At 43.3% G+C, this 21450-nt stretch overlaps 1 protein-coding gene across 1 annotated transcript in view; it reads left to right on the top strand.

Moving 5' to 3' along the window:
* Positions 1 to 21450, top strand: part of TULP4 (TUB like protein 4) — a 400386-nt gene that overhangs the window by 311640 nt on the left and 67296 nt on the right. The window contains exons 6-7 of the mRNA XM_040429356.1: positions 15189 to 15323; positions 19979 to 20145. Coding sequence (XP_040285290.1) covers positions 15189 to 15323; positions 19979 to 20145 — 302 coding nt within the window. The remainder of the gene's footprint in view (positions 1 to 15188; positions 15324 to 19978; positions 20146 to 21450) is intronic.

Raw genomic sequence — 21450 nt, 5'->3', positions numbered from 1 at the left:
ACAAAAATGCCTATTCTAACTGAGGAAAAAGATAGGACACCCTTGCCCCTAATAGCGAGTGTTACCTCCTTTGGCTGAAATAACTGCAGTGAGACGGTTCTTGTAGCCATCTACCAGTCTTCGACATCGGTCTGAGGAAATTTTACCCCACTCCTCAATGCAGAACTTTTTCAGCTGTGAGATGTTTGAGGGGTTTCTTGCACGTACAGCCCTTTTCAAGTCACCCCACAGCATCTCAATGGGATTCAAATCTGGACTTTGACTTGGCCATTCCAGGACTCTCCATTTCTTCTTTTTCAGCCAATCTTTGGTTGATTTACTAGTATGTTTTGGGTCATTGTCATGTTGCATGGTCCAGTTCCGCTTCAGCTTTAATTTTCTAACTGATGGTCTCACATGTTCTTCAAGCACCTTCTGATACACAGTAGAATTCATCGTGGATTCTATGATGGTGAGCTGACCAGGTCCTGCTGCAGCAAAGCAGCCCCAAACCATGACACTTCCACCTCCATGCTTCACAGTTGGTATGAGGTTCTTTTCTTGGAATGCTGTGTTTGGTTTACGCCAAACATGTCCTCTGCTGTTGTGTCCAAATAATTCAATTTTGGACTCATCTGTCCAAAGAACATTATTCCAGAAGTCCTGGTCTTTGTCAACTTTATCGCTGGCAAATGTCAGTCTGGCCTCGATGTTTCTCTTGGAAAGCAAAGGTTTCCTCCTTGCACACCTCCCATGCAAGTTAAACTTGTACAGTCTCTTTCTGATTGTAGAGGCATGTACTTCTACATCAACAGTAGCCAGAGCCTGCTGTAGTTCTCGAGATGACACTTTAGGGTTTTTGGATACCTCTTTTAGCATCTTGCGGTCTGCTCTTGGGGTGAACTTGCTGGGGCGACCAGTCCTGGGCATGTTGGCAGTTGTTTTGAAAGCCCTCCACTTGTAGACTATCTTCCGGACAGTGGAATGGCTGATTTCAAAATCTTTTGAGATCTTTTTAAATCCCTTCCCAGACTCATAGGCTGCTACAATCTTTTTTCTGAAGTCCTCTGACAGCTCTTTTGCTCTCACCATGGTGCTCACTCTCACTTCAACAGTCAGGAGCACACCAAACTAAATGTCTGAGGTTTAAATAGGGCAAGCCTCATTCAACATGCAGAGTAACGATCTACTAATTATGTGCACCTGGTGTGATATACCTGTGTGAGATCTGAGCCAATTTAAGAGGGAATACATGTGAGGGTGTCCTATCTTTTTCCTCAGTTAGAATAGGCATTTTTGTAGAATGACATTTACAGAAGATCTTGAAAAGACTTTTCTTCCGTTTTCTTTGTTTAGTTGGATTACTTTAATCTCTCTGTATTGTTGAAACGGAGATGAAATAACCATTTATTAAAAATGTTACAAAAAACCACATGCTTTCAAAGGGTGTCCTAATTTTTTCACATGACTGTATATCTTTTTGTTTTTCAGTAGTTATATACATGTACAGTAACAGCTCAGTGTGCATCTTTCCTGGCACGGAATTCCTCATGCCCCACTCTATTTATGTCCCATATCTCTGCCCATCACCTGCAACCTGTGTGGCCTGGCCTTACCGGACCACGGTTTATTCTCAATCATGTAGGTGCACTGGTTGACCAATCATACAGGTTTACCCCACTGTCTCCATATACCAGGACAGCTTCGATCCCGGCGCATCATCATCTGGCAGGCATCAGCGGGAGTGTGCGTGTCAAGCTGACACGCACACCCCGCACTTCCGGTCTGATGGTGACTTCATGTACCTCACTTCCGATATGCGGTCCACGCTGACACGCATACCGGCGTGCGGGCCAAGCATACATGCTGGCCGATTATTAACAACGAAGGTTAGCATGGGGCATCTCCATTCAGACATGTTTACCCCACTGTCTCCATACATCAGGACGGCCTCGTTTCCGGCGTATTATTACATGTTAGTCATCAGCGTGAGTGTGCGTGTCAAGCTGACACGCACACACCGCATTTCCGGTCCGATGGTATGTCACTTCCGGTATGCGGTCCATACTGACACGCACACCGGCGTACGGGCTAAGCACGCCTGATTACAAACAACTCAGGATAGCATGGGGCATCTCCATCCTGCGCCCGCCGGTCATGACTATTTACACTATCTTATTCATGAGCATGCCTCCCCCCGGCATGCCCCACCCCCTTGGCCACATCTTAATTAATTAGCTATCCACCTTTGTATGGGCATTCGGGATTTTAAAAGGGAGGGCTAAACTGAGGATCACCACCTCAGACCCATTATTCTACACCACTGACCACACCATGTAAGTAGCAGACCATGTCTCATGATTATCTGTTATGCATGTTTAGCCCTGAGTGTTTGTTGAGGTACATACAATTTATATTTTTTTAGGTATCCGCTGGGTGGTTAGCCCGGCATCCTGGGTGATTAAACTGGGGCACGCATACCTTTCGTGCTGCACTTCAGCCAGTTACGTATGCTCCTATCTATGAGCCTCCACAGGAATGACCTTGTGTGCAATATTTTACTGCCTACCTCAGGTATCTATTTATATTCAATACTTAGCGCTATGGGCACTTATCGTTTGTTATCCTACCTGAACTAATCTGGGTCCTATCTGTCTATTTATTTTTTCAGTGTGCATGTTGGCAGCCGAGTTCTCTCATCACGCTGCCATAATCGTATGTAAACTGCCATTTGGCAATCGGTCTATTATTGTGGGTCTGTAGTGTCATAAAGGATTGTTTTTTCCTGTTATATATGCACACACGCATCACTGAACCGGGGCGGCCATAACCATTGGCAACGGTCCCGTTATCTTTACAAGCCTACTACACGTAACCCCCTGATGAACCTTCCGTATGGGCGAAACGCGTCGGGGTCTGTAGGTCATGTATACCTATCTTAAACATATCTATATCCAATTGTGTGTTTTGTTTGTGTATTTTATCTTCTAGGTGTGCCCTGTACCTCCTGGTCATACCACGAGGGCAGTATACAGTGGACACCTTTTAAACTTATCCTTTCTTCTGTGCCTGTTTTCCATGTTAGACACCACATATGTCGTCCCAATCCACCACTCACCTCACCAGGGATATCTAGGAGTTTGAGTCTAGGTACGGGGACAGGGCGCCCCCACCATTTGGAGACGTCCCTGGGCAGAGGACCAGTTCAGGGAATTAGTGCTAGGGATAATCTTCCCCGGCCCCCCGCCGTGTATACCGGCATCGTAGGTATTCATACTCTGGCCTCTACATGGATCATTTGCATGGTACTGTATTGTTTGTGTATATGTAAATTCTGAAATTACCTATTAAATTTAGTTACTTTATGAATAAACAGGGTACCCCTGCTGGACTATCTATTTGATACATATTGATACCCTGTCCTAGTATAAGCTCGCTATCTGTATTGCTGGACTTCTCTATTTCAGTATCTTCCTTAAGATGGCCTCAGCTGCACTTTGTGGTGATTTTTGCCATGTCCTTTGAGGCCATCCTGTATAGTTCCCTCGCTTCCCATAATCCCTTGCTCACCTCACATGAACTAGCAGGACCAATCGGAATGCAGATAGCCTCCCCCACTACCCCAGAGCAGTGCGTATCCTCACATACAGCTAACCAGAGACAGACAAGACCAATCAGAATGCAGATAACCTCCCCCACTACCCCAGAGCAGTGTGTATTCTCTCACATACAGCTAGCCAGAGACAGACAAGACCAATCAGAATGCAGGTAACTTCCCCCACTACCCCACAGCAGTGTGTATTCTCTTACATACAGCTAACCAGAGACAGACAAGCCCTGCAATTACATGAAATCAGTAAGCAATTGTTTTAGCCTCTTAACAGTCACCTTAAAATTGGGAAAACCCTCCCAAAAATGTCCAAAAAAATTTATTGTAGATTTTTCATGTGTGTCTGCAGTAAATCTTCTTGGCGCACAACTCAGGGGACACTATTGCATTTTTAACCCCTTAGTGACGTCATTAATTTTAGCCATAAGGACCAATAATATTTCCCCCTTTGTCTTCTAGCAGTTGTAACATCCCAGAATATGTTACTAAACTCTTTCTCCCCGCTACCTCATGTCAGGTATATATGTATATTGTCATCTTGTGTGATCTAACAATGCATTTTCCATTATATGTATTTTCCAGGCCTGTATAATGCATTTGCTGTAATTTCCATGTGCACCAGCAGGTGGCAGCAATATGTTCAGCAGACCTTAGCCAGTTTAGTATTGCTAGACTGGAATAGTTCATTCCATTCTAGCTCCCCCCTCTTTGAGGAGGAGTGTAATGTTCCCACATCCTACCTCATGGGGAGGAGAGGAAGTTAAGTTAGTGTGTACCAGTCCCCCTGGTTGGGGTAGGCTGTGTTAGTAGGAGCTCCCAGACATAGGGATCCCAACCTAGGATCCAGCCTCGGCTGAGACCAAAGATCGCCCTTCCCAGACTGAGCCTTCAGCCTCAGCTGGTTGACAAAGCAAGCAGCACCTCCATATCTACAGACCTCCAGGACAAAATGTACCCTGCGAGCAGAACTGTGAGTACTTATCCAGAGTCCAGGAGAAGCCAAATACCTCCTCAGCTAGTCAGGTCTATACTAAGCAGAAGACATAGCAGAAGATAGATACCTGCCAGATTCTCTAGGCATATGAATAGAAGCAGAATACATATTGATTCCTGCCACATATTGCCAATACCTGCTGGGACCCAAGACCTATGCTGTAACTCGTATGGATTCAAGCTGCCATTCAGTAAAGACAAGTTGGATTATATCTCAAGTCTGGATCTCATTTACTTTGACTACAACTCTCAATTACTCCTACTAACAACACTCATTTTATTGCAAGTGAGCCAGGAGTCCAGCCGTACCAAGGTAGGAGACACCGTTGACACAATACCTACTACACAGAGACATTATCCCCCTCTGGCATTCCTCACCTGGTACGTAAGTTATTACATCTTAAAGGGCCCTGTTACAGTACCTGCGCACGCTGCAATTGGCGTCACGAACAAACCATAGACTTATATGCCCCTATCCTGACCCACTGCATCATTGGCCACCGTACCAGTGTCCTGTTTCTTCCTAATGTTTTTTATTTTATTTTGCAGGATTGGTTGTAGGTTTTTTAGGAACCATTTTGGGGTATATATAGTGTATTAAATAACTTTTATTTTATTTTTAGGGGTATCTCTAGTATGGGTTCTGCTTTGTATCGTTTGAAAGCTGACATTTCAAGCTTTCAGACAATACCAGAATGACGGCAATATGTTCAGTACAGGGGAAGATATCACTGATAGAAATCGGGATGCAGTGATTATTGCTGAAAGTAAAAGCAGGTTTTACCCACGATTATTCCCGACTCGATTTTTAACAGTGATTTTTCCTCTGTTGCTTGAATGTCAGCTTTCAAACAAGACCAGTTACATGTTTGTAGCTGCTACCATTCAGGAGAAAGCAGCATCTAAAGCAAACCTCCCCCCTCCACTTTCTCCCCGAGCTCCGCTCCAAGGCACTCAGGACTGTGCTCCTCCCAGTGCTCTCCCGTTTCATGTTTATAACAGAGGAGACTGCCTACACATGACAACGCTGTGGGAAGATGCCTGCAGAATGGCAAAGTGGCATGCATTTGTTGGAGTTATTATGAGGTGAAATGGAAAATGATTAAATTTTAAAACACAAATGTACATATACTGTAGGGTGTGCTATACCTTTTGCTGTATAAAAAATTAAACTGCAGTTGCACTTTAATTTTTACATCTCTAGGCAGTCAGTATTTTCCATTGTTTCACACTACTGAAAAAGCAGAACATAGAGCAAATGCATATGGCAATGATTCCTAACCTCATTATTATAGGGAAACCCCTAAAATATTTCCACTTCAGGGAACTTATATTCCTGTTTCAAAGGACCTTGGTGAAAGAGTGAGTACAGCTTTATATAATGTTAGGTTCTGGCTAAGCTTTATTGCTTGCTTTGCCTTCCCTTTGTGCTAGACATCCTTGGGCAAGCTTAAAGGGGTATTCTCATCTTTAAGATCATATCTCATATGATCCAACTGATGCCCTCCGTCATTTTTCAAATTTAATGTCATAAAAAAAAACTCACCCATGTTCTAATTATTCTGTTTATGTAGTGCAACAGTTGTATCCTGTATCCAAGGGATACGGCCTGCTCCTCTGCTGCATCTCTGGGCCGCGGCTGCGCAGAGAGGACCTTTGTTTCACCCAGGCAGCCGGTCTGTTGCTCGGGAGCGCGCACGCCGGCTGCCACGCATGCGCATTAGAACATTCACGACGCATCAGCTAGGGAGAAGATCGGAGCTGCCGGGACAACAGACGGGGCTTGGTGGGGGGCGGGGCTTGTTGCGGGGGCGGGCGGGGGTATTGAAGGTCTATTGAAGGCACTGGGGGTGGCTGATGGAGGCATATTGGGGGCTGCACTTGTCTAGGGCACTTCCTTCATGGGGCCAGCAACTAGCTGTCAATTGTGCCCACTTTTGGTGCTGGTTAGCCATTTGTTCATTATGCTCCTGTATGCCAATTGCCCCCAGTATGATGCCAACCAGACGCTGTGGTTTTCTCCAAACTAGGGCAGAAAAAGAACACTTCTGTCAGGCTCTGCTCATTCCAAAAGGTTGAAATCCCCCCCTTTATAGCTATAAGTAAAGATCTTTGGACAGTTCTCTTTACCAGGGTCCAGCACTGGTTATATGTACCGCTGATATTGCCAGTGGTGAGACAACTAACATATGTAGTACATATACAGATGATGTGTCATTCGTCCGACACTGAAGACATGTTTGAATGATATATCAGTAGTCCCACCAGAGGTGATTTGTGCATGTGATATGTATGGCTCATCTGTCAGTATTCCACTACTGATAACATGTATGTATGATATGTAGATAGTCCACCACTGGTAACATGTATGTATGATATGTAAATAGTCCACCGCTGGTGATATGTATGTACAGATGATAACTCAGGAGTCCACCGCTGGTGATATGTACAGATGATAACTCAGGAGTCCACCACTGGTGATGATGGAGGCATATTAGGGGCTGCTGGAGGCACTGGGGGGCTGATGGAGGTGCTGGGGGGACTGATAGAAGTGTATTGGAGGCACTGGGGGTGGCTGATGGAGGCATATTGGGGACTGCTGGAGGCACTGGGGGGCTGCTGGAGGCATATGGGGGCTGACGGAGGCAATGCGACTGAGGGCTCTTTCACACTTGTGTTGTTCTGTTCCGGCATAGAGTTCCGTCGTCGGGGCTCTATGCCGGAAGAATCCTGATCAGGATTATCCCCATGCATTCTGAATGGAGAGAAATCCGTTCAGGATGTATCAGGATGTCTTCAGTTCAGTTCAGGACCGGAACGTTTTTTGGCCGGAGAAAATACCGCAGCATGCTGCGCTTTTTGCTCCGGTCAAAAATCCTGAACACTTGCCGCAAGGCCGGATCCGGAATTAATGCCCATCCGACGTTTAGCTTTTTCTGAATGGTTACCATGGCTGCCAGGACGCTAAAGTCCTGTTTGCCATGGTAAAGTGTAGTGGGGAGCGGGGGAGCAGTATACTTACCGTCCGTGCGGCTCCCGGGGCGCTTCAGAGTGATGTCAGGACGCCCCACGCGCATGGATGACGTGATCGCATGGATCACGTCATCCATGCGCATGGGGCGCTCTGGCGTCATTCTGGAGCACCCCGGGAGCCGTACAGGACGGTAAGTATACTGCTCCCCCGGTCCCCACTACTACTATGGCAACCAGGACTTTAATAGCGTCCTGGCTGCCATAGTAACACTGAACGCATTTTGAAGACGGATCAGTCTTCAAATGCTTTCAGGTCACTTGCGGTGTTACGGATCCGGCGGGCACTTCCGGCAAATGGAGTACACGACGGATCCGGACAACGCAAGTGTGAAAGAGGCCTGAACCGCTTGATATACTGCACTACTACATCGGTCTATTCCCCTCCCCCACCAGCAATGTGGCTGTCTAGCTACATACATTGCCCTGCTGTATATAGTAGACAGAAACAGAAATATACCCCAATAACTAAAGTAAAGCGCTACATCGACATACACAGCTCAGCTGTGTGAAAAGGCTGCAGTTAGGGTACTTTCACACTTGCGGCACGTCGGATCCTGTCTGATCTGTCGTGCGCTATTTCGCCGTGCCCGCCGGACGACGCTCCGTCCCCATTAACTATAATGGGGTCAGAGCTCCGGCGCTGCACGGCGAAAGCCGCCGGACTAAAAAGTCGGACATGCAGTACTTTTAGTCCGGCGGCCTTTCACCGCACACTGCCGTGCAGCTCCGCAGCTCCGACCCCGTCCCCATTATAGTCAATGGGGACGGAGCGGCGTCCGGCGGGCACGGCGAAATAGCGCACGACGGATCCGACAGGCTAAACAGTGTGGGAGCCGGCGTGCTGCAAGTGTGAAAGTACCCTAATGTGTATGCTGATGTAGCAGCTTACTATACTAGTATAAGTGGGTAGGTTTCAATCTATGACATACAGCAGGGCAGTAGAACTATATGTACAAAGCCATATTGCTGGCTGGGAGAGGGGAATAGACAGATGTAGCAGAGCTGAAACCTTTCCTTGTGGGGGAGGACAGTGACCTTTTACTGTGTAAGAAAAACTTAGCATTGATCTGAGAGTGAGGATTGAACAGCAGAAGCTGCTTCACATAGAGGGCAGGCTGCCAGAGTGATGAGTCATACATTCCTCATGAACGAGCACGCAAGGACTGAGCTCTCAGTGTGATGTCATAAGGAGGCGTGGCCGGCCTTCACTCAAACTGCCTAAGCCCGCCCAGCCTGAGAAGCAGGAAACCAGGAAGTGAAATGCAGAGCTGCTGCAGGGGAGGCTCAAATAGCAAGATGAGAATACCCCTTTAAATATTCTGGGGAAACTCTGATTGGCTTCCATGAAAGTCTGGTTGGGAGTCAATGGCTTGCTGAGTAGGAGTAGTATGTAGAATGGTGGAAATTATCTAATTAACATTTACAAAATTATCTAATGAACGTTTAAAAAGATATTCACGTCTTAGACATTTTTAGCATATGTAGAGGATATGCCACAAATGTCTAATAGATGTGGATCCCACCTATGAGACCCTTGCCTTTCTCCTTTAATCTCCCCCTCCCCTATTTTGTGTAGTGAGGTGACCTCTGTCTGCCACATCTGGTAGTAGACTAGATGGCCACTAGAGATGAGCTAATTGATTCCTTCATCGAACAGACTTCTTGGGCAGGGAGAGACTGGCCCCACTGCTGAAGAGGCTCCCCCCTCCCCCTGGATCATGAGAGCTGGACAACTTGCCTGTCCCTGTCAATCTCGCTCCTGCACTGTTTGTTGTTCCAAGAGGTCGCACAACTACTACTGGAGCAGCGCAGGTGCTGTGTGTGCATGCACTGCTACAGTTCTGGTTACAGTCAGCATCTTTGCTGCTCAGGTAACAGCAGCAGAGCCTCTGAGCTTGCGCTACTACTCAGAGCAAAGGTGTATGCACAAAATTGACAGGGAAATGTCTGGCCCTGTCAATTAAAGGGGAGGAGGAGCTTCTGGAGCATTAGGGTCAGCCCCTCGCTGCTCAAAAGGTTTGGATGAATCAATTTGTATGAATCGATTCTCTCATCTCTAGGGGCCATGCAGGTCACAGAAACAGCTAATACCCATGGAAGTGAATAGAGAGAATCATGCACATATATGGTGTATCAGTGCAGCTAAGGCTTTTCTGTTGCAGAGAATAGTTTGTTTGTTAAAATCCTGAAAATTGGACGATTTGCCATGGAGGGAAGAGAAAAGAAGGTTCTACATTAGGCCAGTCCAGGGTTGGGGCTGTCTCATGAAACTTGTTGGATGTCAGAGGGCCCCTTAAGAAAGGGCTCCCATCCTGGGGAAGAAAAAATGATGCTAGTCAGTAGGAGTCTGGTATGGACAAATGTTTTTTGTTTAGGACGCTAGGCAGTAGGCCTTCTTGATAGCTAGGGAAGCTATGATGTTTAGTGGCCAAATGGCTTAGAATTTTCTTTGTACTGTTGATATGAGTTGCTTTGTCTGTAGGGCAAACAAATAAAGCTGGTTGAAGCCAGTCTTAAATGAGAATCCTTTGCACTGGACAGAATTTTTTTTGGTCTGAGCATATTTTAACAGTATGGTTATGCCAAAAATGTCTAGGATGGGAATAACCATTTAATTTCACTGAATTCTTAAAACCGTTAATACATTATTTAAAAGGGTATTCCGGTTATAACACATTATTCCCTATCCATAGGATAAGGGTCAGATCGGTGGGAGTCCTACCGCAAGGACCCCACTGATCATGAGTGGAGGCCCCATACCCTGTGGAACCCCCCTCAAATGATCGGAAATGCGCTCCGCCACTCTATTCATTTCTATGGGAGTGCTGGAGATAGCCAGTGGTTCTATAGACATAAATGGCGTGCATTTTTGACAAGCTGCTTTGTGCCTATCAGGGGGGCTTCTCATGGTTTTGTGGTCCCAACAGTAGGACCCTTACCAATCCTGTGGAAAGTGGATAACTTTATTATAATCGGAATTCCCCTTTAAATTGGTTTTCTTAATACAACAGTCAGAAACTTCTGGACGTATCTTTCCTGGGAGTAATGCATGTGTTAGTTAATACTATAGCTGCAATTAGCCCTACATATACACATTTCTAGAAGTTGAATATTCCTTACCTAAAGTTTCTTTTGTTTTAATACCCTTTTAAATTCAGTATGATTATACGGTGTTCTGTGGATACAGTTTCATCATTTATCTACCATTCTAGCTTGACCGTAATATACATAAATAACTTGTTGACAAGTCTGAGTCACCTTAAGGAGTGGGTGGCAAATAACATCTACTGTACTAAATATCCATTGAGTCATTATTGCTAAGAAGTAAAAATGGAAGCTGCAGTTTCCAAGCAAAAAGAACTGTAAGAAATAAAGGGTGTTCATTTCTATCAGGAAGTCATTTTACTCTAATCATACTCTTTATAACAGTTGGTACCAGCAGGAGAGCATCATGAAAGCATATGTAAAATTGATTCAAGTAATTCAATATTGAAAAGATTATGCTACTGTATTCTGCCATACAACTGGTACATGAGAAACACACATAACTAATTAGGTGTATCGAGAATCACATGCATCACATCTGGATGGAGATGATGAGATTTTGCGCCCATTCAGAATAATTTTTCAACATTTTTATTTATAAAGTGGTCAGTAATCAGGAATGAGGAACGTTCATTAATGATCATTATCTGCATGTTATCTGTTACTACGATCGATCAGCCCCATTTAGTTTCACTGTTGACAGGACGTTTTTATTTACACAGGGTTATGTGTGGCCAATGATATTTTGTGTCACATAAACAACTGGATCATACAGCAAATGAGTGTTTGCTCGTTTGTCAGGTGATAGGCAGTACATTTACATAGGCCATTGGTTCGAAATAAGCATTCCTGTGAATTGCCTTTCCCAATAATTATCTGTAAAGAATAAATCAAGGCAACGGGACTTACTGTAGATTTCTTGAAAACGTTTCACTCGTTCTTCCAATGAGCTTTCTCAATTCTGAGTGACTGTACAAGAATTCTCTGGGAATAAATATGTAGCTGAATCAACATCTGGTAATTATACCCAGCATGGGGTCAAAGGTGTTGATTCCGTTATGCTAATTGGAGTCAGTAGGTGATAATGACCTCCCAGAAAAAGGTGTCCGATTCAGTTACATATTTATTTCCAAAGAATTCTTGTACAGTCAATCAGAATTGAGAAAGCTTGTTGGAAGAACGAGTGAAACGTTTTCAAGAAATCTACAGTAAGTCCAGTTGCCTTGATTTATTCTTTACAGATATACCAGGACCTGGATAAATGAGAACCTTCACAGACTTTCCCAATAATTGACCAGATCTACTATTGGCACATGTAAAACGGCCCTTTTGTTCCTTTGTCTAAACTCTTTAAAGATAGGGCATTCACAGCGCCGTAAAGACACATAAGCAATCTGCAGACGGTGTATGCCACTCAGAAAGATGAAGTATTTTAGAGATTCTATTCTGGTTGTGACCTTTTTTTCCAAATATGTACAGCCTGTTTCTTAGCGTTTTTTTTTTATCCGTGATGAATATGTTGTTATTCAGCAGTCTATAAATAAAGAGAACACACTGTATCCTAGTTTATCTTTACTTTACTTGTGCATCTCAACCACAGATTTCTTTTCTAATCCAGTAACTTTAGATGGCCAGTGTACAGCTTGAAAAATAAACTTGCATTTTACATTTCTGATTATAATAGTTACATTTCTCCCTTTACCGTCTTTCTATTTCAGTTTTTGATGCTATTTTTACCTTGTAATCTCTAAGAAGCTTTTATGTCCATTATGTTGATAAATTGCTTTTAAGCATATAGACACATTAGCACAGTAAATTAAACAGCTTTCAAAATCTTCAATAAAGATTTCCTACTATTTTGCTACTGTAGATGGAGTCTGTGGAACTCCTTCACATAGCTGCTCTTGGCTGTGTCAGCTTTACCCCTCTCCTCTTGCAGAGAAGGCAGAGCCCACCACCACACACTCTGCAGGGGTGTCGGGGAATCACACTTTCCTCTGCAGCTGTGTCTGTCAAAACAAGGAAAAGAGATGCCTCATGGGCTGTAGAAGAGAAATCTGTACAGGAATGAAGCTGTGCTAATACATGAGAGATAGTAAAGGAAGTAGCATCCTGGACACACAGACCTCACACAGTTAAAACTCAACATTGGAGATCTCAGTTAATAAATGAAGTTTTCAGAACCTTAGTGCAGCTAGTTTTAATTTAAAATACTATATGTAAAAAAAAATTCTGTGTCAAAGGTGTCCAAAGCCTTTAGAGTAAGGGCTGTTTCACACGAGCGAGTCCATTGCGGGAATCACACTTCGTGTGTGAGTGTGATCCTCCGCTCTGGACTTGCAGGAGCGCACGGCATTATCATGATTTATAATGCTATGTGTCTCTGCTGGACCTTACTTCTACAGAATCATAGTGACAGCTTTATGTCACTATGATTCTGTGGAAAAAAGGCCATGCAGAGACACATAGCATTATAAATCATGATAATACCGTGCGCTCCTGCAAGTCCAGAGCGGAGGATCACACTCCCACACGGAGCGCGATTCCCGCAATGGACTCGCTCGTGTGAAACAGCCCTAAGGGTTCACAATCTTTTTATGGTGTGAGGGTCATACTATATAACGGGAATTATGGTCAGAAATTTGCATTCAAATTGGTGTTTTATGATTTGAAAAAAAGTTTGAGATTTTTCAAGTATAAACATACAGCAGAGGACTGAGCATAAATCCTAATAGCCCAAAAATAGTCAATAAAAACAACACAAATAACACACAGCTGCTTGTATCACCAATGTTTATCAAAATAACATCAGTGACATAAAGAATACAGCGGTGGTCCTATAGTTAAGAGAAATGAAAAAAGGAGAAAAGAAAGAAAAGAGGAGGGTTGTGGAGGCAACTTTCATTTTAACTAACAAAATGTGCATGTGAAACAAAAACTTTTGTAATCTGTTTTCGTACTCTGATTTTGTTCTGTTTTCTTTACATGATGTAGAGAAGTCACATTGTTCAAGATGCAATTCCAGCGGCTTACAGCTGGCTTTCAGTCATTAAAGTCAGTTTTAAAGGGGCATTCTAGTTATGCACTGGAAAGGGGTAACTTTTATATCAGTGAGGGTCCTACAACTGGGATCTCCACCGATCATGAGAACATGGATCTCATACCCTTCGGAGCCCACTGAAATAAGCAAACCAACAGCAGGTTGAGCAGGCACACTGCCGCTCCACTCATCTCTGCAGATGTTCAGGAAACAGGCAAGTACAGAATCCAACCCCTTTAAAAATTCATAGAGATGAATGGAGCTGCAGTTCACATGCTCAACCTGCCGCTTTGTTCATTTTGGAGAGGTACTGGGTTCCTTTTCTTGTGAACAGTTGGGGCCCCAATAGTAGGACTCACACCGATCTAATAGTTATCCCCTATCTTGTGCGGATATCTTGTAACAACCAGAGTACCCTTTTAAGGGAGAGTGTTGGCTGAGCTGTCCCTATTACCAATTGTCAATGGTTTGCCTCCAGATTTATAATAGAGCTGTTACCTTTCAATTATAACATTGCCTATGATGGTACTGAAATGATTGCTCATACGTGACCTCTTCAAAACTGGAAGTATCAGGCTACTTTGAGGGTTGATGGCCACTAAATATTTGTGGACTTTTTCCAATGTAGTTACTTGGGAAAAAAATAATGAAATCAGTTATGACCATGAAACTGTGTAACATCCCAGTATTATGTGATTTTGTCCAAATTGCATCAGACTATGGCCTTTGTAATAAAATAAATAAATAAAAATAAACCCTTTCTTTGTGACACTACCCTTATGGTGCTGCCTTTTTTGAGGTGCATTTTTTGATGTGTAAATAATGCCATGAAACATTTTTTTTATTTTTACTTTTTATTCATATATTTAGTGTTTTCAGATTTTTGTTTCCCATAGAGAAGCCTGTGGGGAAAATGCCTGAAAAAAATGCTTGCATTAAAAAAAAAAATTTTGCTTAAAAAACACCACCATGGCGTGACCGTTTTGGGGGGAAAAAATTCATATGTATCCACCCTTGGGGTATATCTGACATCGTATATCATGTGATCATATCACAGTTTTTGTCACAATTTGGGGAAAATGGCAGCAAAATGATTGTAATTTGGAGAAAAACAAAAGGTTTATATGCTGCAATGTGTGAATTCACCATTTAGTAGTCAATTCATTCATATTTTTTTATTAAACAAATGGCAGTTTGTGGGATACTGTTTTCTATTCAATAAATGAAGTGTAGTTGGTCTCCTTTAATTGTTGCCTTTGCTTTTAGCATCTTTTGTTACAGAACATTTGCAGAGCGGTATTGCAGAATATTGCCAGCTCTCAGCGTGAGTGATAGAAGCTGAGGGAAAGGATTATTAGTTTATGTACCTGCTCTAATGATGTTTCAGCAGTATGTCATGCTGCACAGTATATGATCTGTTGTATTGACATCATTTTATTGATTGCATTATTAGTTTCCTGCTTACTTTGCATTGATTTATCATTGCAGATGGCCCTGCTGCATATCCTATTCCAGTGGAGAATATCAAGCCGCTACTCACTGTTGGATTTACATCTGGGGATATTAGCTTGATGAACAACTATGACGACCTGTCACCAACCATCATTCGCTCAGGACTGAAAGGTAAAGCCATTGCTTACATTTATTATCATTCTTCATAAGTGAAAGTCTTGTTCCTTTTGTGTAATTGATGACACCTGTTGGCAATGATTTTTATGTAGTGCAAAGCAGCAGTATGAGAGCATGATAAATGACTAAACTGCACAATAGATGCAGAGTCATGTTGGAGTGAGAATTTAAAGAGAACCTGTCACCATCACTGAGCCATTAAATAGCAACCTATTTTCCGGCTCCTCTGGATTCTCAGACTACCTCTCAACCAAGTACGGTATTTTGATTTTCTTTCCCCTCTTCTGTGTAGCCAGTCCCCTCTCCTCTCCTCTTTATTATTTAGTGAGGTCATTTGATTTTATCTGCTGATTATATGGAACCTGGAAAATATTTTCTAAGTTGTGTATGTTCTTACAAGACTTTGGGTCCATTCACACGTCCACAATTTTTCTTCTGCATTTTGCAGAACGGAATTACGGACCCATTCATTTCTATGGAGCAGCACAATGTGCTGCCCGGATCTGGAATTGCGGATCCGCACTTCCGGGTCCGCAATTCCAATCCCGAAAAAATAGAAGATGTCCTATTCTTGTCGGCAATTGTGGACAAGAAAAGGCATTTTCTATTAACTGCCGGTGATGTGCGGTCCGCAAAATGCGGGAACGCACATCGCCGATGTCTGTGTTTTGCGGATCCACGGATCCGCAAAACACACATGGACGTGTGAATGGACCCTCATCGTGATAATTTGTATGCTCTGAGTAGTTGTATTGGGCCATGTGCACTCTAATGATGTTTTATAAATTCTGTAATGGATTCTTGTTTTCTGTACTATTTCAATTTAAAAAAGATTTAGCAAAAAAGTACATATTTGATATCTAGCATACAGCTTTTTAATATGTCATGATGAAGAAAGCAAATTGTAGCATTCACCCCACATCCCTCACTGTCAGCTTTCTGACTGTGTCTCAGCTGCCAGAAGTTGGAGCCAGAACTACACAGCACAGTCATCTGTTCAGTAGACCGAGATCGTCACTGCACTGCAGCTTCCATTGACTTAAGCATGAGCAGTACTTTGGTAACTAGTTCCCTCCACTACAAGGTTAACAGTGCTGTGTAATTCCAGTTCCGACTTCCGGCTACACCCGAACAGCTTATCGGCAGGAGTGTGGGATGTCTGACCGCTACCTTTCAGCTAGTGATGGTCTAGCCTGAGGATAACCCATTACTTAATAAAATCTCGACAACCTATTTAATGACCTAGTAGACCAGTTAAACCCCAGCTGAACTCCCTGGGATGACCATGCTGCTGTTTCCCATTTACACTTCTTCTTTTCTGTCTTCTCTGTCCTACATTCTACTCAGTTGTATGATGTGATGGCTAGCTCTCCTCTACTTTCCATCTATGCTTCTTAGGCCTCTTTCACACGACAGTATGGCTTTTTCAGTGTTTTGCGGTCCGTTTTAAACGGATCCGTTGTTCCGTTTTTTGTTTCCGTTCCGTTTTTCCGTTCCGTTTTTCCGTATGGCAAATACAGTATACAGTAATTTCATAGAAAAAATTGGGCTGGGCATAACATTTTCAATAGATGGTTCCGCGAAAAACGAAACGGATACGGAAGCCATACGGATGCATTTCCGTATGCATTCCGTTTTTTTGCGGACCCATAGACTTTAATGGAGCCACGGAACGTGATTTGCGGCCAAATATAGGACATGTTCTATCTTTCAACGGAACGGAAATACGGAAACGGAATGCATACGGAGTACATTCCGTTTTTTTTTGCGGAACCATTGAAATGAATGGTTCCGTATACGGATTGCAAAAAACGGCCCGCAAAACGGAAAAAAAAAACGGTCGTGTGAAAGAGGCCTTAAAGAGATTCTGTAACCAATTTTTGGCTGCCCTAACTAAGGGCAACATAAATTAGGGACAGATCCCATTATCAAAATGCAAAATTGTTTCCTTTAATTGGCCTAGCCATTTTTGTTAAAATCTTGTACTGAACGGCTCAAGCATAGACAGTTTAATATACAGCACAAGCCCATGAGTCTTAATAATCATGAAGACCCAGCTCTCTCCATACCTGACCACTGATTTACAAAGTTTTTCCTATAGCAATCAGCAGCAAAGCCCAGGGGCGGAGAGAGCTGGGTCTCCATGAATATCGGGACTCAACAGCTTGCACTGTGTATGGGACAGTGCTGGAGCTGTTCAATCCAAGATTATAGCAAAAATAACTGGGTCAGTTAGGCTACTTTCAAATAGAAAACTGATCCACCCTCTATTGACTTTCATTGGTGTTCAAGACGGATCCGTTCTGAACGGATGCAGAGGGTTGTATTATCTGAACGGATCCGGATCCGTGCACCAAACACGAGTGTGAAAGTTGCCTTAAAGAACCCAGCGTTTTTCTAAAAAAGGGCTCACTAGTTTATGCTGCTTTTGACGTGGTGCCTAAAATAGACATCTGTTGGTGGCACATTCCTTGTTTACACAGGTTGAAGAGCTAACAACAGTATGCAGACTGAATAGGGGATGAAGCGGGTACTGTGAAAAGCTTGAATATCATCAACAGGCACTCATTAGAGGCCTGGCATGGGTCCATGTAAGCGAACCTTAACGCCTAGTTCACACTTCACTGAATTGGTCAGTCATTTCCATCGGTGATTGTGAGCCAAAACCAGAAGTAGAGACTACAAGGAGATAAGGTATAATGGAGAGATTTACATCTATTCCGTGTTCTGGACCAACGCCTGGTTTTGGCTCACTATCACTGATGGAAATCCCTGATCAAATTGCTGAAGTAGGAAGCCTAAGGCTCCATTCACACGTCCGCAATTCTGTTCCGCATTTTGCGGAACGGGATTGCGGACCCATTCATTTCTATGGGGACGCACGATGTGCTTCCCGGATCCGGAAATGCTGACAAGATTAGGCATTTTCTATTAAGTGCCGGCGATGTGCGGTCCGCAAAATGCGGAACGCACATTGCCGGTGTCTGTGTTTTGCGGATCTGTGGATCCACAATACACACACGGATGTGTGAATGGACCCTAAGACTTATTTTAGGTTGGTAATGGGAAACTCATCCATGTTTTGAACAGTGAATATGGACAGGTTTTAAAACAGTCCACACACGGATGAAGTTTTCCCTCCCATTCATTCATTTGAATTAATGAGTCTTGCAGGAAAAGCTGACAAATTTAGAACATCCTGCAATTCTCTTGACACAGACTGATGGTTCATATGGAAAATCAGTCATGTAAAGATACCCATTCATTTGAATGGGTCAGAGTTCAGCCCAGGTGCTGTCCATTTTTTACTAGACGGCACCTGGATGGAAACATCACCCTTCTGAAACCAGCAGGCTTGCTTGTTGGGGCTAACCATTGATAGGCCCCTTTCACACGGGCTTTGCGAGAAAATGTGCGGGTGCGTTACGGGAACACCCACGTTTTTTCCGCACGAGTGCAAAACATTGTAATGCGTTTTGCACTCGCGTGAGAAAAATTGCGCGTGTTTGGTACCCAAACCCAAACTTCTTCACAGAAGTTCGGGCTTGGGATCGGTGTTCTGTAAATAGTATTATTTTCCCTTATAACATGGTTATAAGGGAAAATAATAGTATTCTGAATACAGAATGCATAGTAAAACAGCGCTGGAGTGGTTAAAAAAAATAAATAATTTTTTTTAACTCACCTTAGTCCACTTGTTCGCGGCCCGGCATCTCCTTCTGGCTTCATCTGATCTCTGTGCAGCAACAGGACCTTTTGGTGACGTCATTCTGGTCATCACATGATCTTTTAGCATGGTGATGGATCATGTGATGACCGGAATGACGTCACCAAAGGTCCTGTTGCTGCACAGAGATCAGATGAAGCCAGAAGGAGATGCCGGGCTACGCGAACAAGTGGACTAAGGTGAGTTAAATATTTTTTATTTTTTTTAACCCCTCCAGCGATGTTTTACTATGCATTCTGTATTCAGAATGCTATTATTTTCCCTTATAACCATGTTTTAAGGGAAAATAATAATGATCGGGTCCCCATCCCGATCGTCTCCTAGCAACCATGCGTGAAAATCGCACCGCATCCGCACTTGCTTGCGGATGCTTGCGATTTTCACGCAACCCCATTCATTTCTATGGGGCCTGCGTTACGTGAAAAACGCACAAAGAGGAGCATGCTGCGATTTTCACGCAACGCACAAGTGATGCGTGAAAATCACCGCTCATGTGAACAGCCCCATAGAAATGAATGGGTCGGTATTCAGTGCGGGTGAAATGCGTTCACCTCCCGCATCGCATCCGCGCGGAACACACGCTCATGTGAAAGGGGCCTTATAAATACCTTCTGCTATAGGAATGCTCTTACTCTAGCTTTGTTCTTCAGTTAGTAGCATAATAATCTATCTTTCACTTGTTCACTTCCCAGCTGGTCTTCCTGGCAGCACAAGCTGTGCAAGTTATTGTAAAGCAAGAAATCCGAGACTCCCATTTCTTTCTAGATGGATCTCTCTACTCAACACAAAGCTTAGTGAGAATTGAGTTTTTTACTACAGTATTTCTTACATAGATCTGTTCATCAGAAGAAGCCAAAGTTGTCTGACGATTACAATGGTGTCTTGCCGTATAGGTTTCATGGTTGGTTTGTTTGATTTTCAGATGTAGTGGTTCAGTGGTGCACACAAGGAGATTTACTAGTTGTTGCAGGGATGGAAAAACAGAATCTTCTACCTGATCTTGGCAATGGTCCATCCCTTAAAAGTGCCATCATCAAGTTCTATAATGTCCGTGGAGAACATATCTATACTCTGGAGACCCCAGTGCAGGTAGGAATTTCAGAAAAACTTTTAATAAATTAATGGGGGATATTTATCAAAACTGGTGTAAAGAAAAACTGGCTTAGTTGGCCATAGTAACCAGTCAGATTTCACCTTTCATTTTTCAGCACTGGTGGAATCTGATTGGTTGCCATTGGTAGCTAAGCCAGTTTTCCTTTAGACCAGTTTTTACGAATCTCTCCCAATGTGTATGTACTTGTTAAAAGTCTAGAAACTGAAGAGTAATCACAATAAACCTCAATATCCAACTCGCAATCGTACGGGCTTCTGAAAGCAGATATATTGAGAGAGATCTTTGACATAGTCCTCACAAGGGGTAAGCTAGTGGTCATCAGTGAGTTTCTATCTCTGACTTATAAGATAATGGCTTTGCAAGGTTAAAGTCTGAGAAAATGTAAAATTTCTCCAAACGGTGATAGACCACTGTGGGATATTGGTAATATCTGCAGTGCATTTTCAATCAAGATAAACTTTATGTTGAATACCATACTCGTATACAAAGAAACCTTTCTGAGACGACCACCCTAAAACTGCACTAAAAATGCTCTACTAGAGCAGTGTTTTTCAGAGAATTTGGGCACTATGCACAGTATATAATGTAAATGAAAATCTGGGACCAGGAGCGGCATGGGGAGCGAGGTATGTAGGTTCTTTGCGGAGTGCCCGGCATATGGGGGAGCTTTTTATAGTCTCGGATAACCACTTTAAGTAATTTTGAAATACTGTACAAAAACTCGTCCACCAAACAAAGCCAAAGCTTTTGCAATTTGCTTGGGATGAATCGTGTAAAAACAGTGCCCGGCAGTATTTTACTGTATTCATAGATTGAAAGCTCTTGTGAGCAGGGACCTCGTTCCTCTTGTTTTAATTGTTGACCTGTTTGCTGATATGTTATTTATGACTGTTTGTACTTGAACCCAGATTGTAACGCGCTGTGGAATACGTTGGCACTATATAAATAAAGATTATTATTATTAGTGGGGAACACCATGGGAGAGGAAGAAGCCTGAGGATCACATGACATGAGAAAGAGGGGAGAGGCTGACAGACAGCCTGGATCAGCCAATCCAGGGGGCAGTAGGCAGGGAAATGCTTAGCTGAACTAGCAAAATTAGCATAGTGTGTTCAGCTTACACCCTGGAAGGACTGTGTGTGACGATGTCTGCCAAAAAAAGGATTACAGGGTCACAAGCAGCTATTATAGTGTGGTAGGGATACTATAGGGACAGAATCGAAAGATTTAATTGTGTAGATTTTAGGGAATTTGATCAGGGAAAGCTATGAGGGAGTGAG

Source organism: Bufo bufo, chromosome 4 (genome assembly GCF_905171765.1).
Source record: "Bufo bufo chromosome 4, aBufBuf1.1, whole genome shotgun sequence".
Taxonomy (NCBI): domain Eukaryota; kingdom Metazoa; phylum Chordata; class Amphibia; order Anura; family Bufonidae; genus Bufo; species Bufo bufo.
This window is presented reverse-complemented; position numbering and strand designations above follow the sequence as displayed.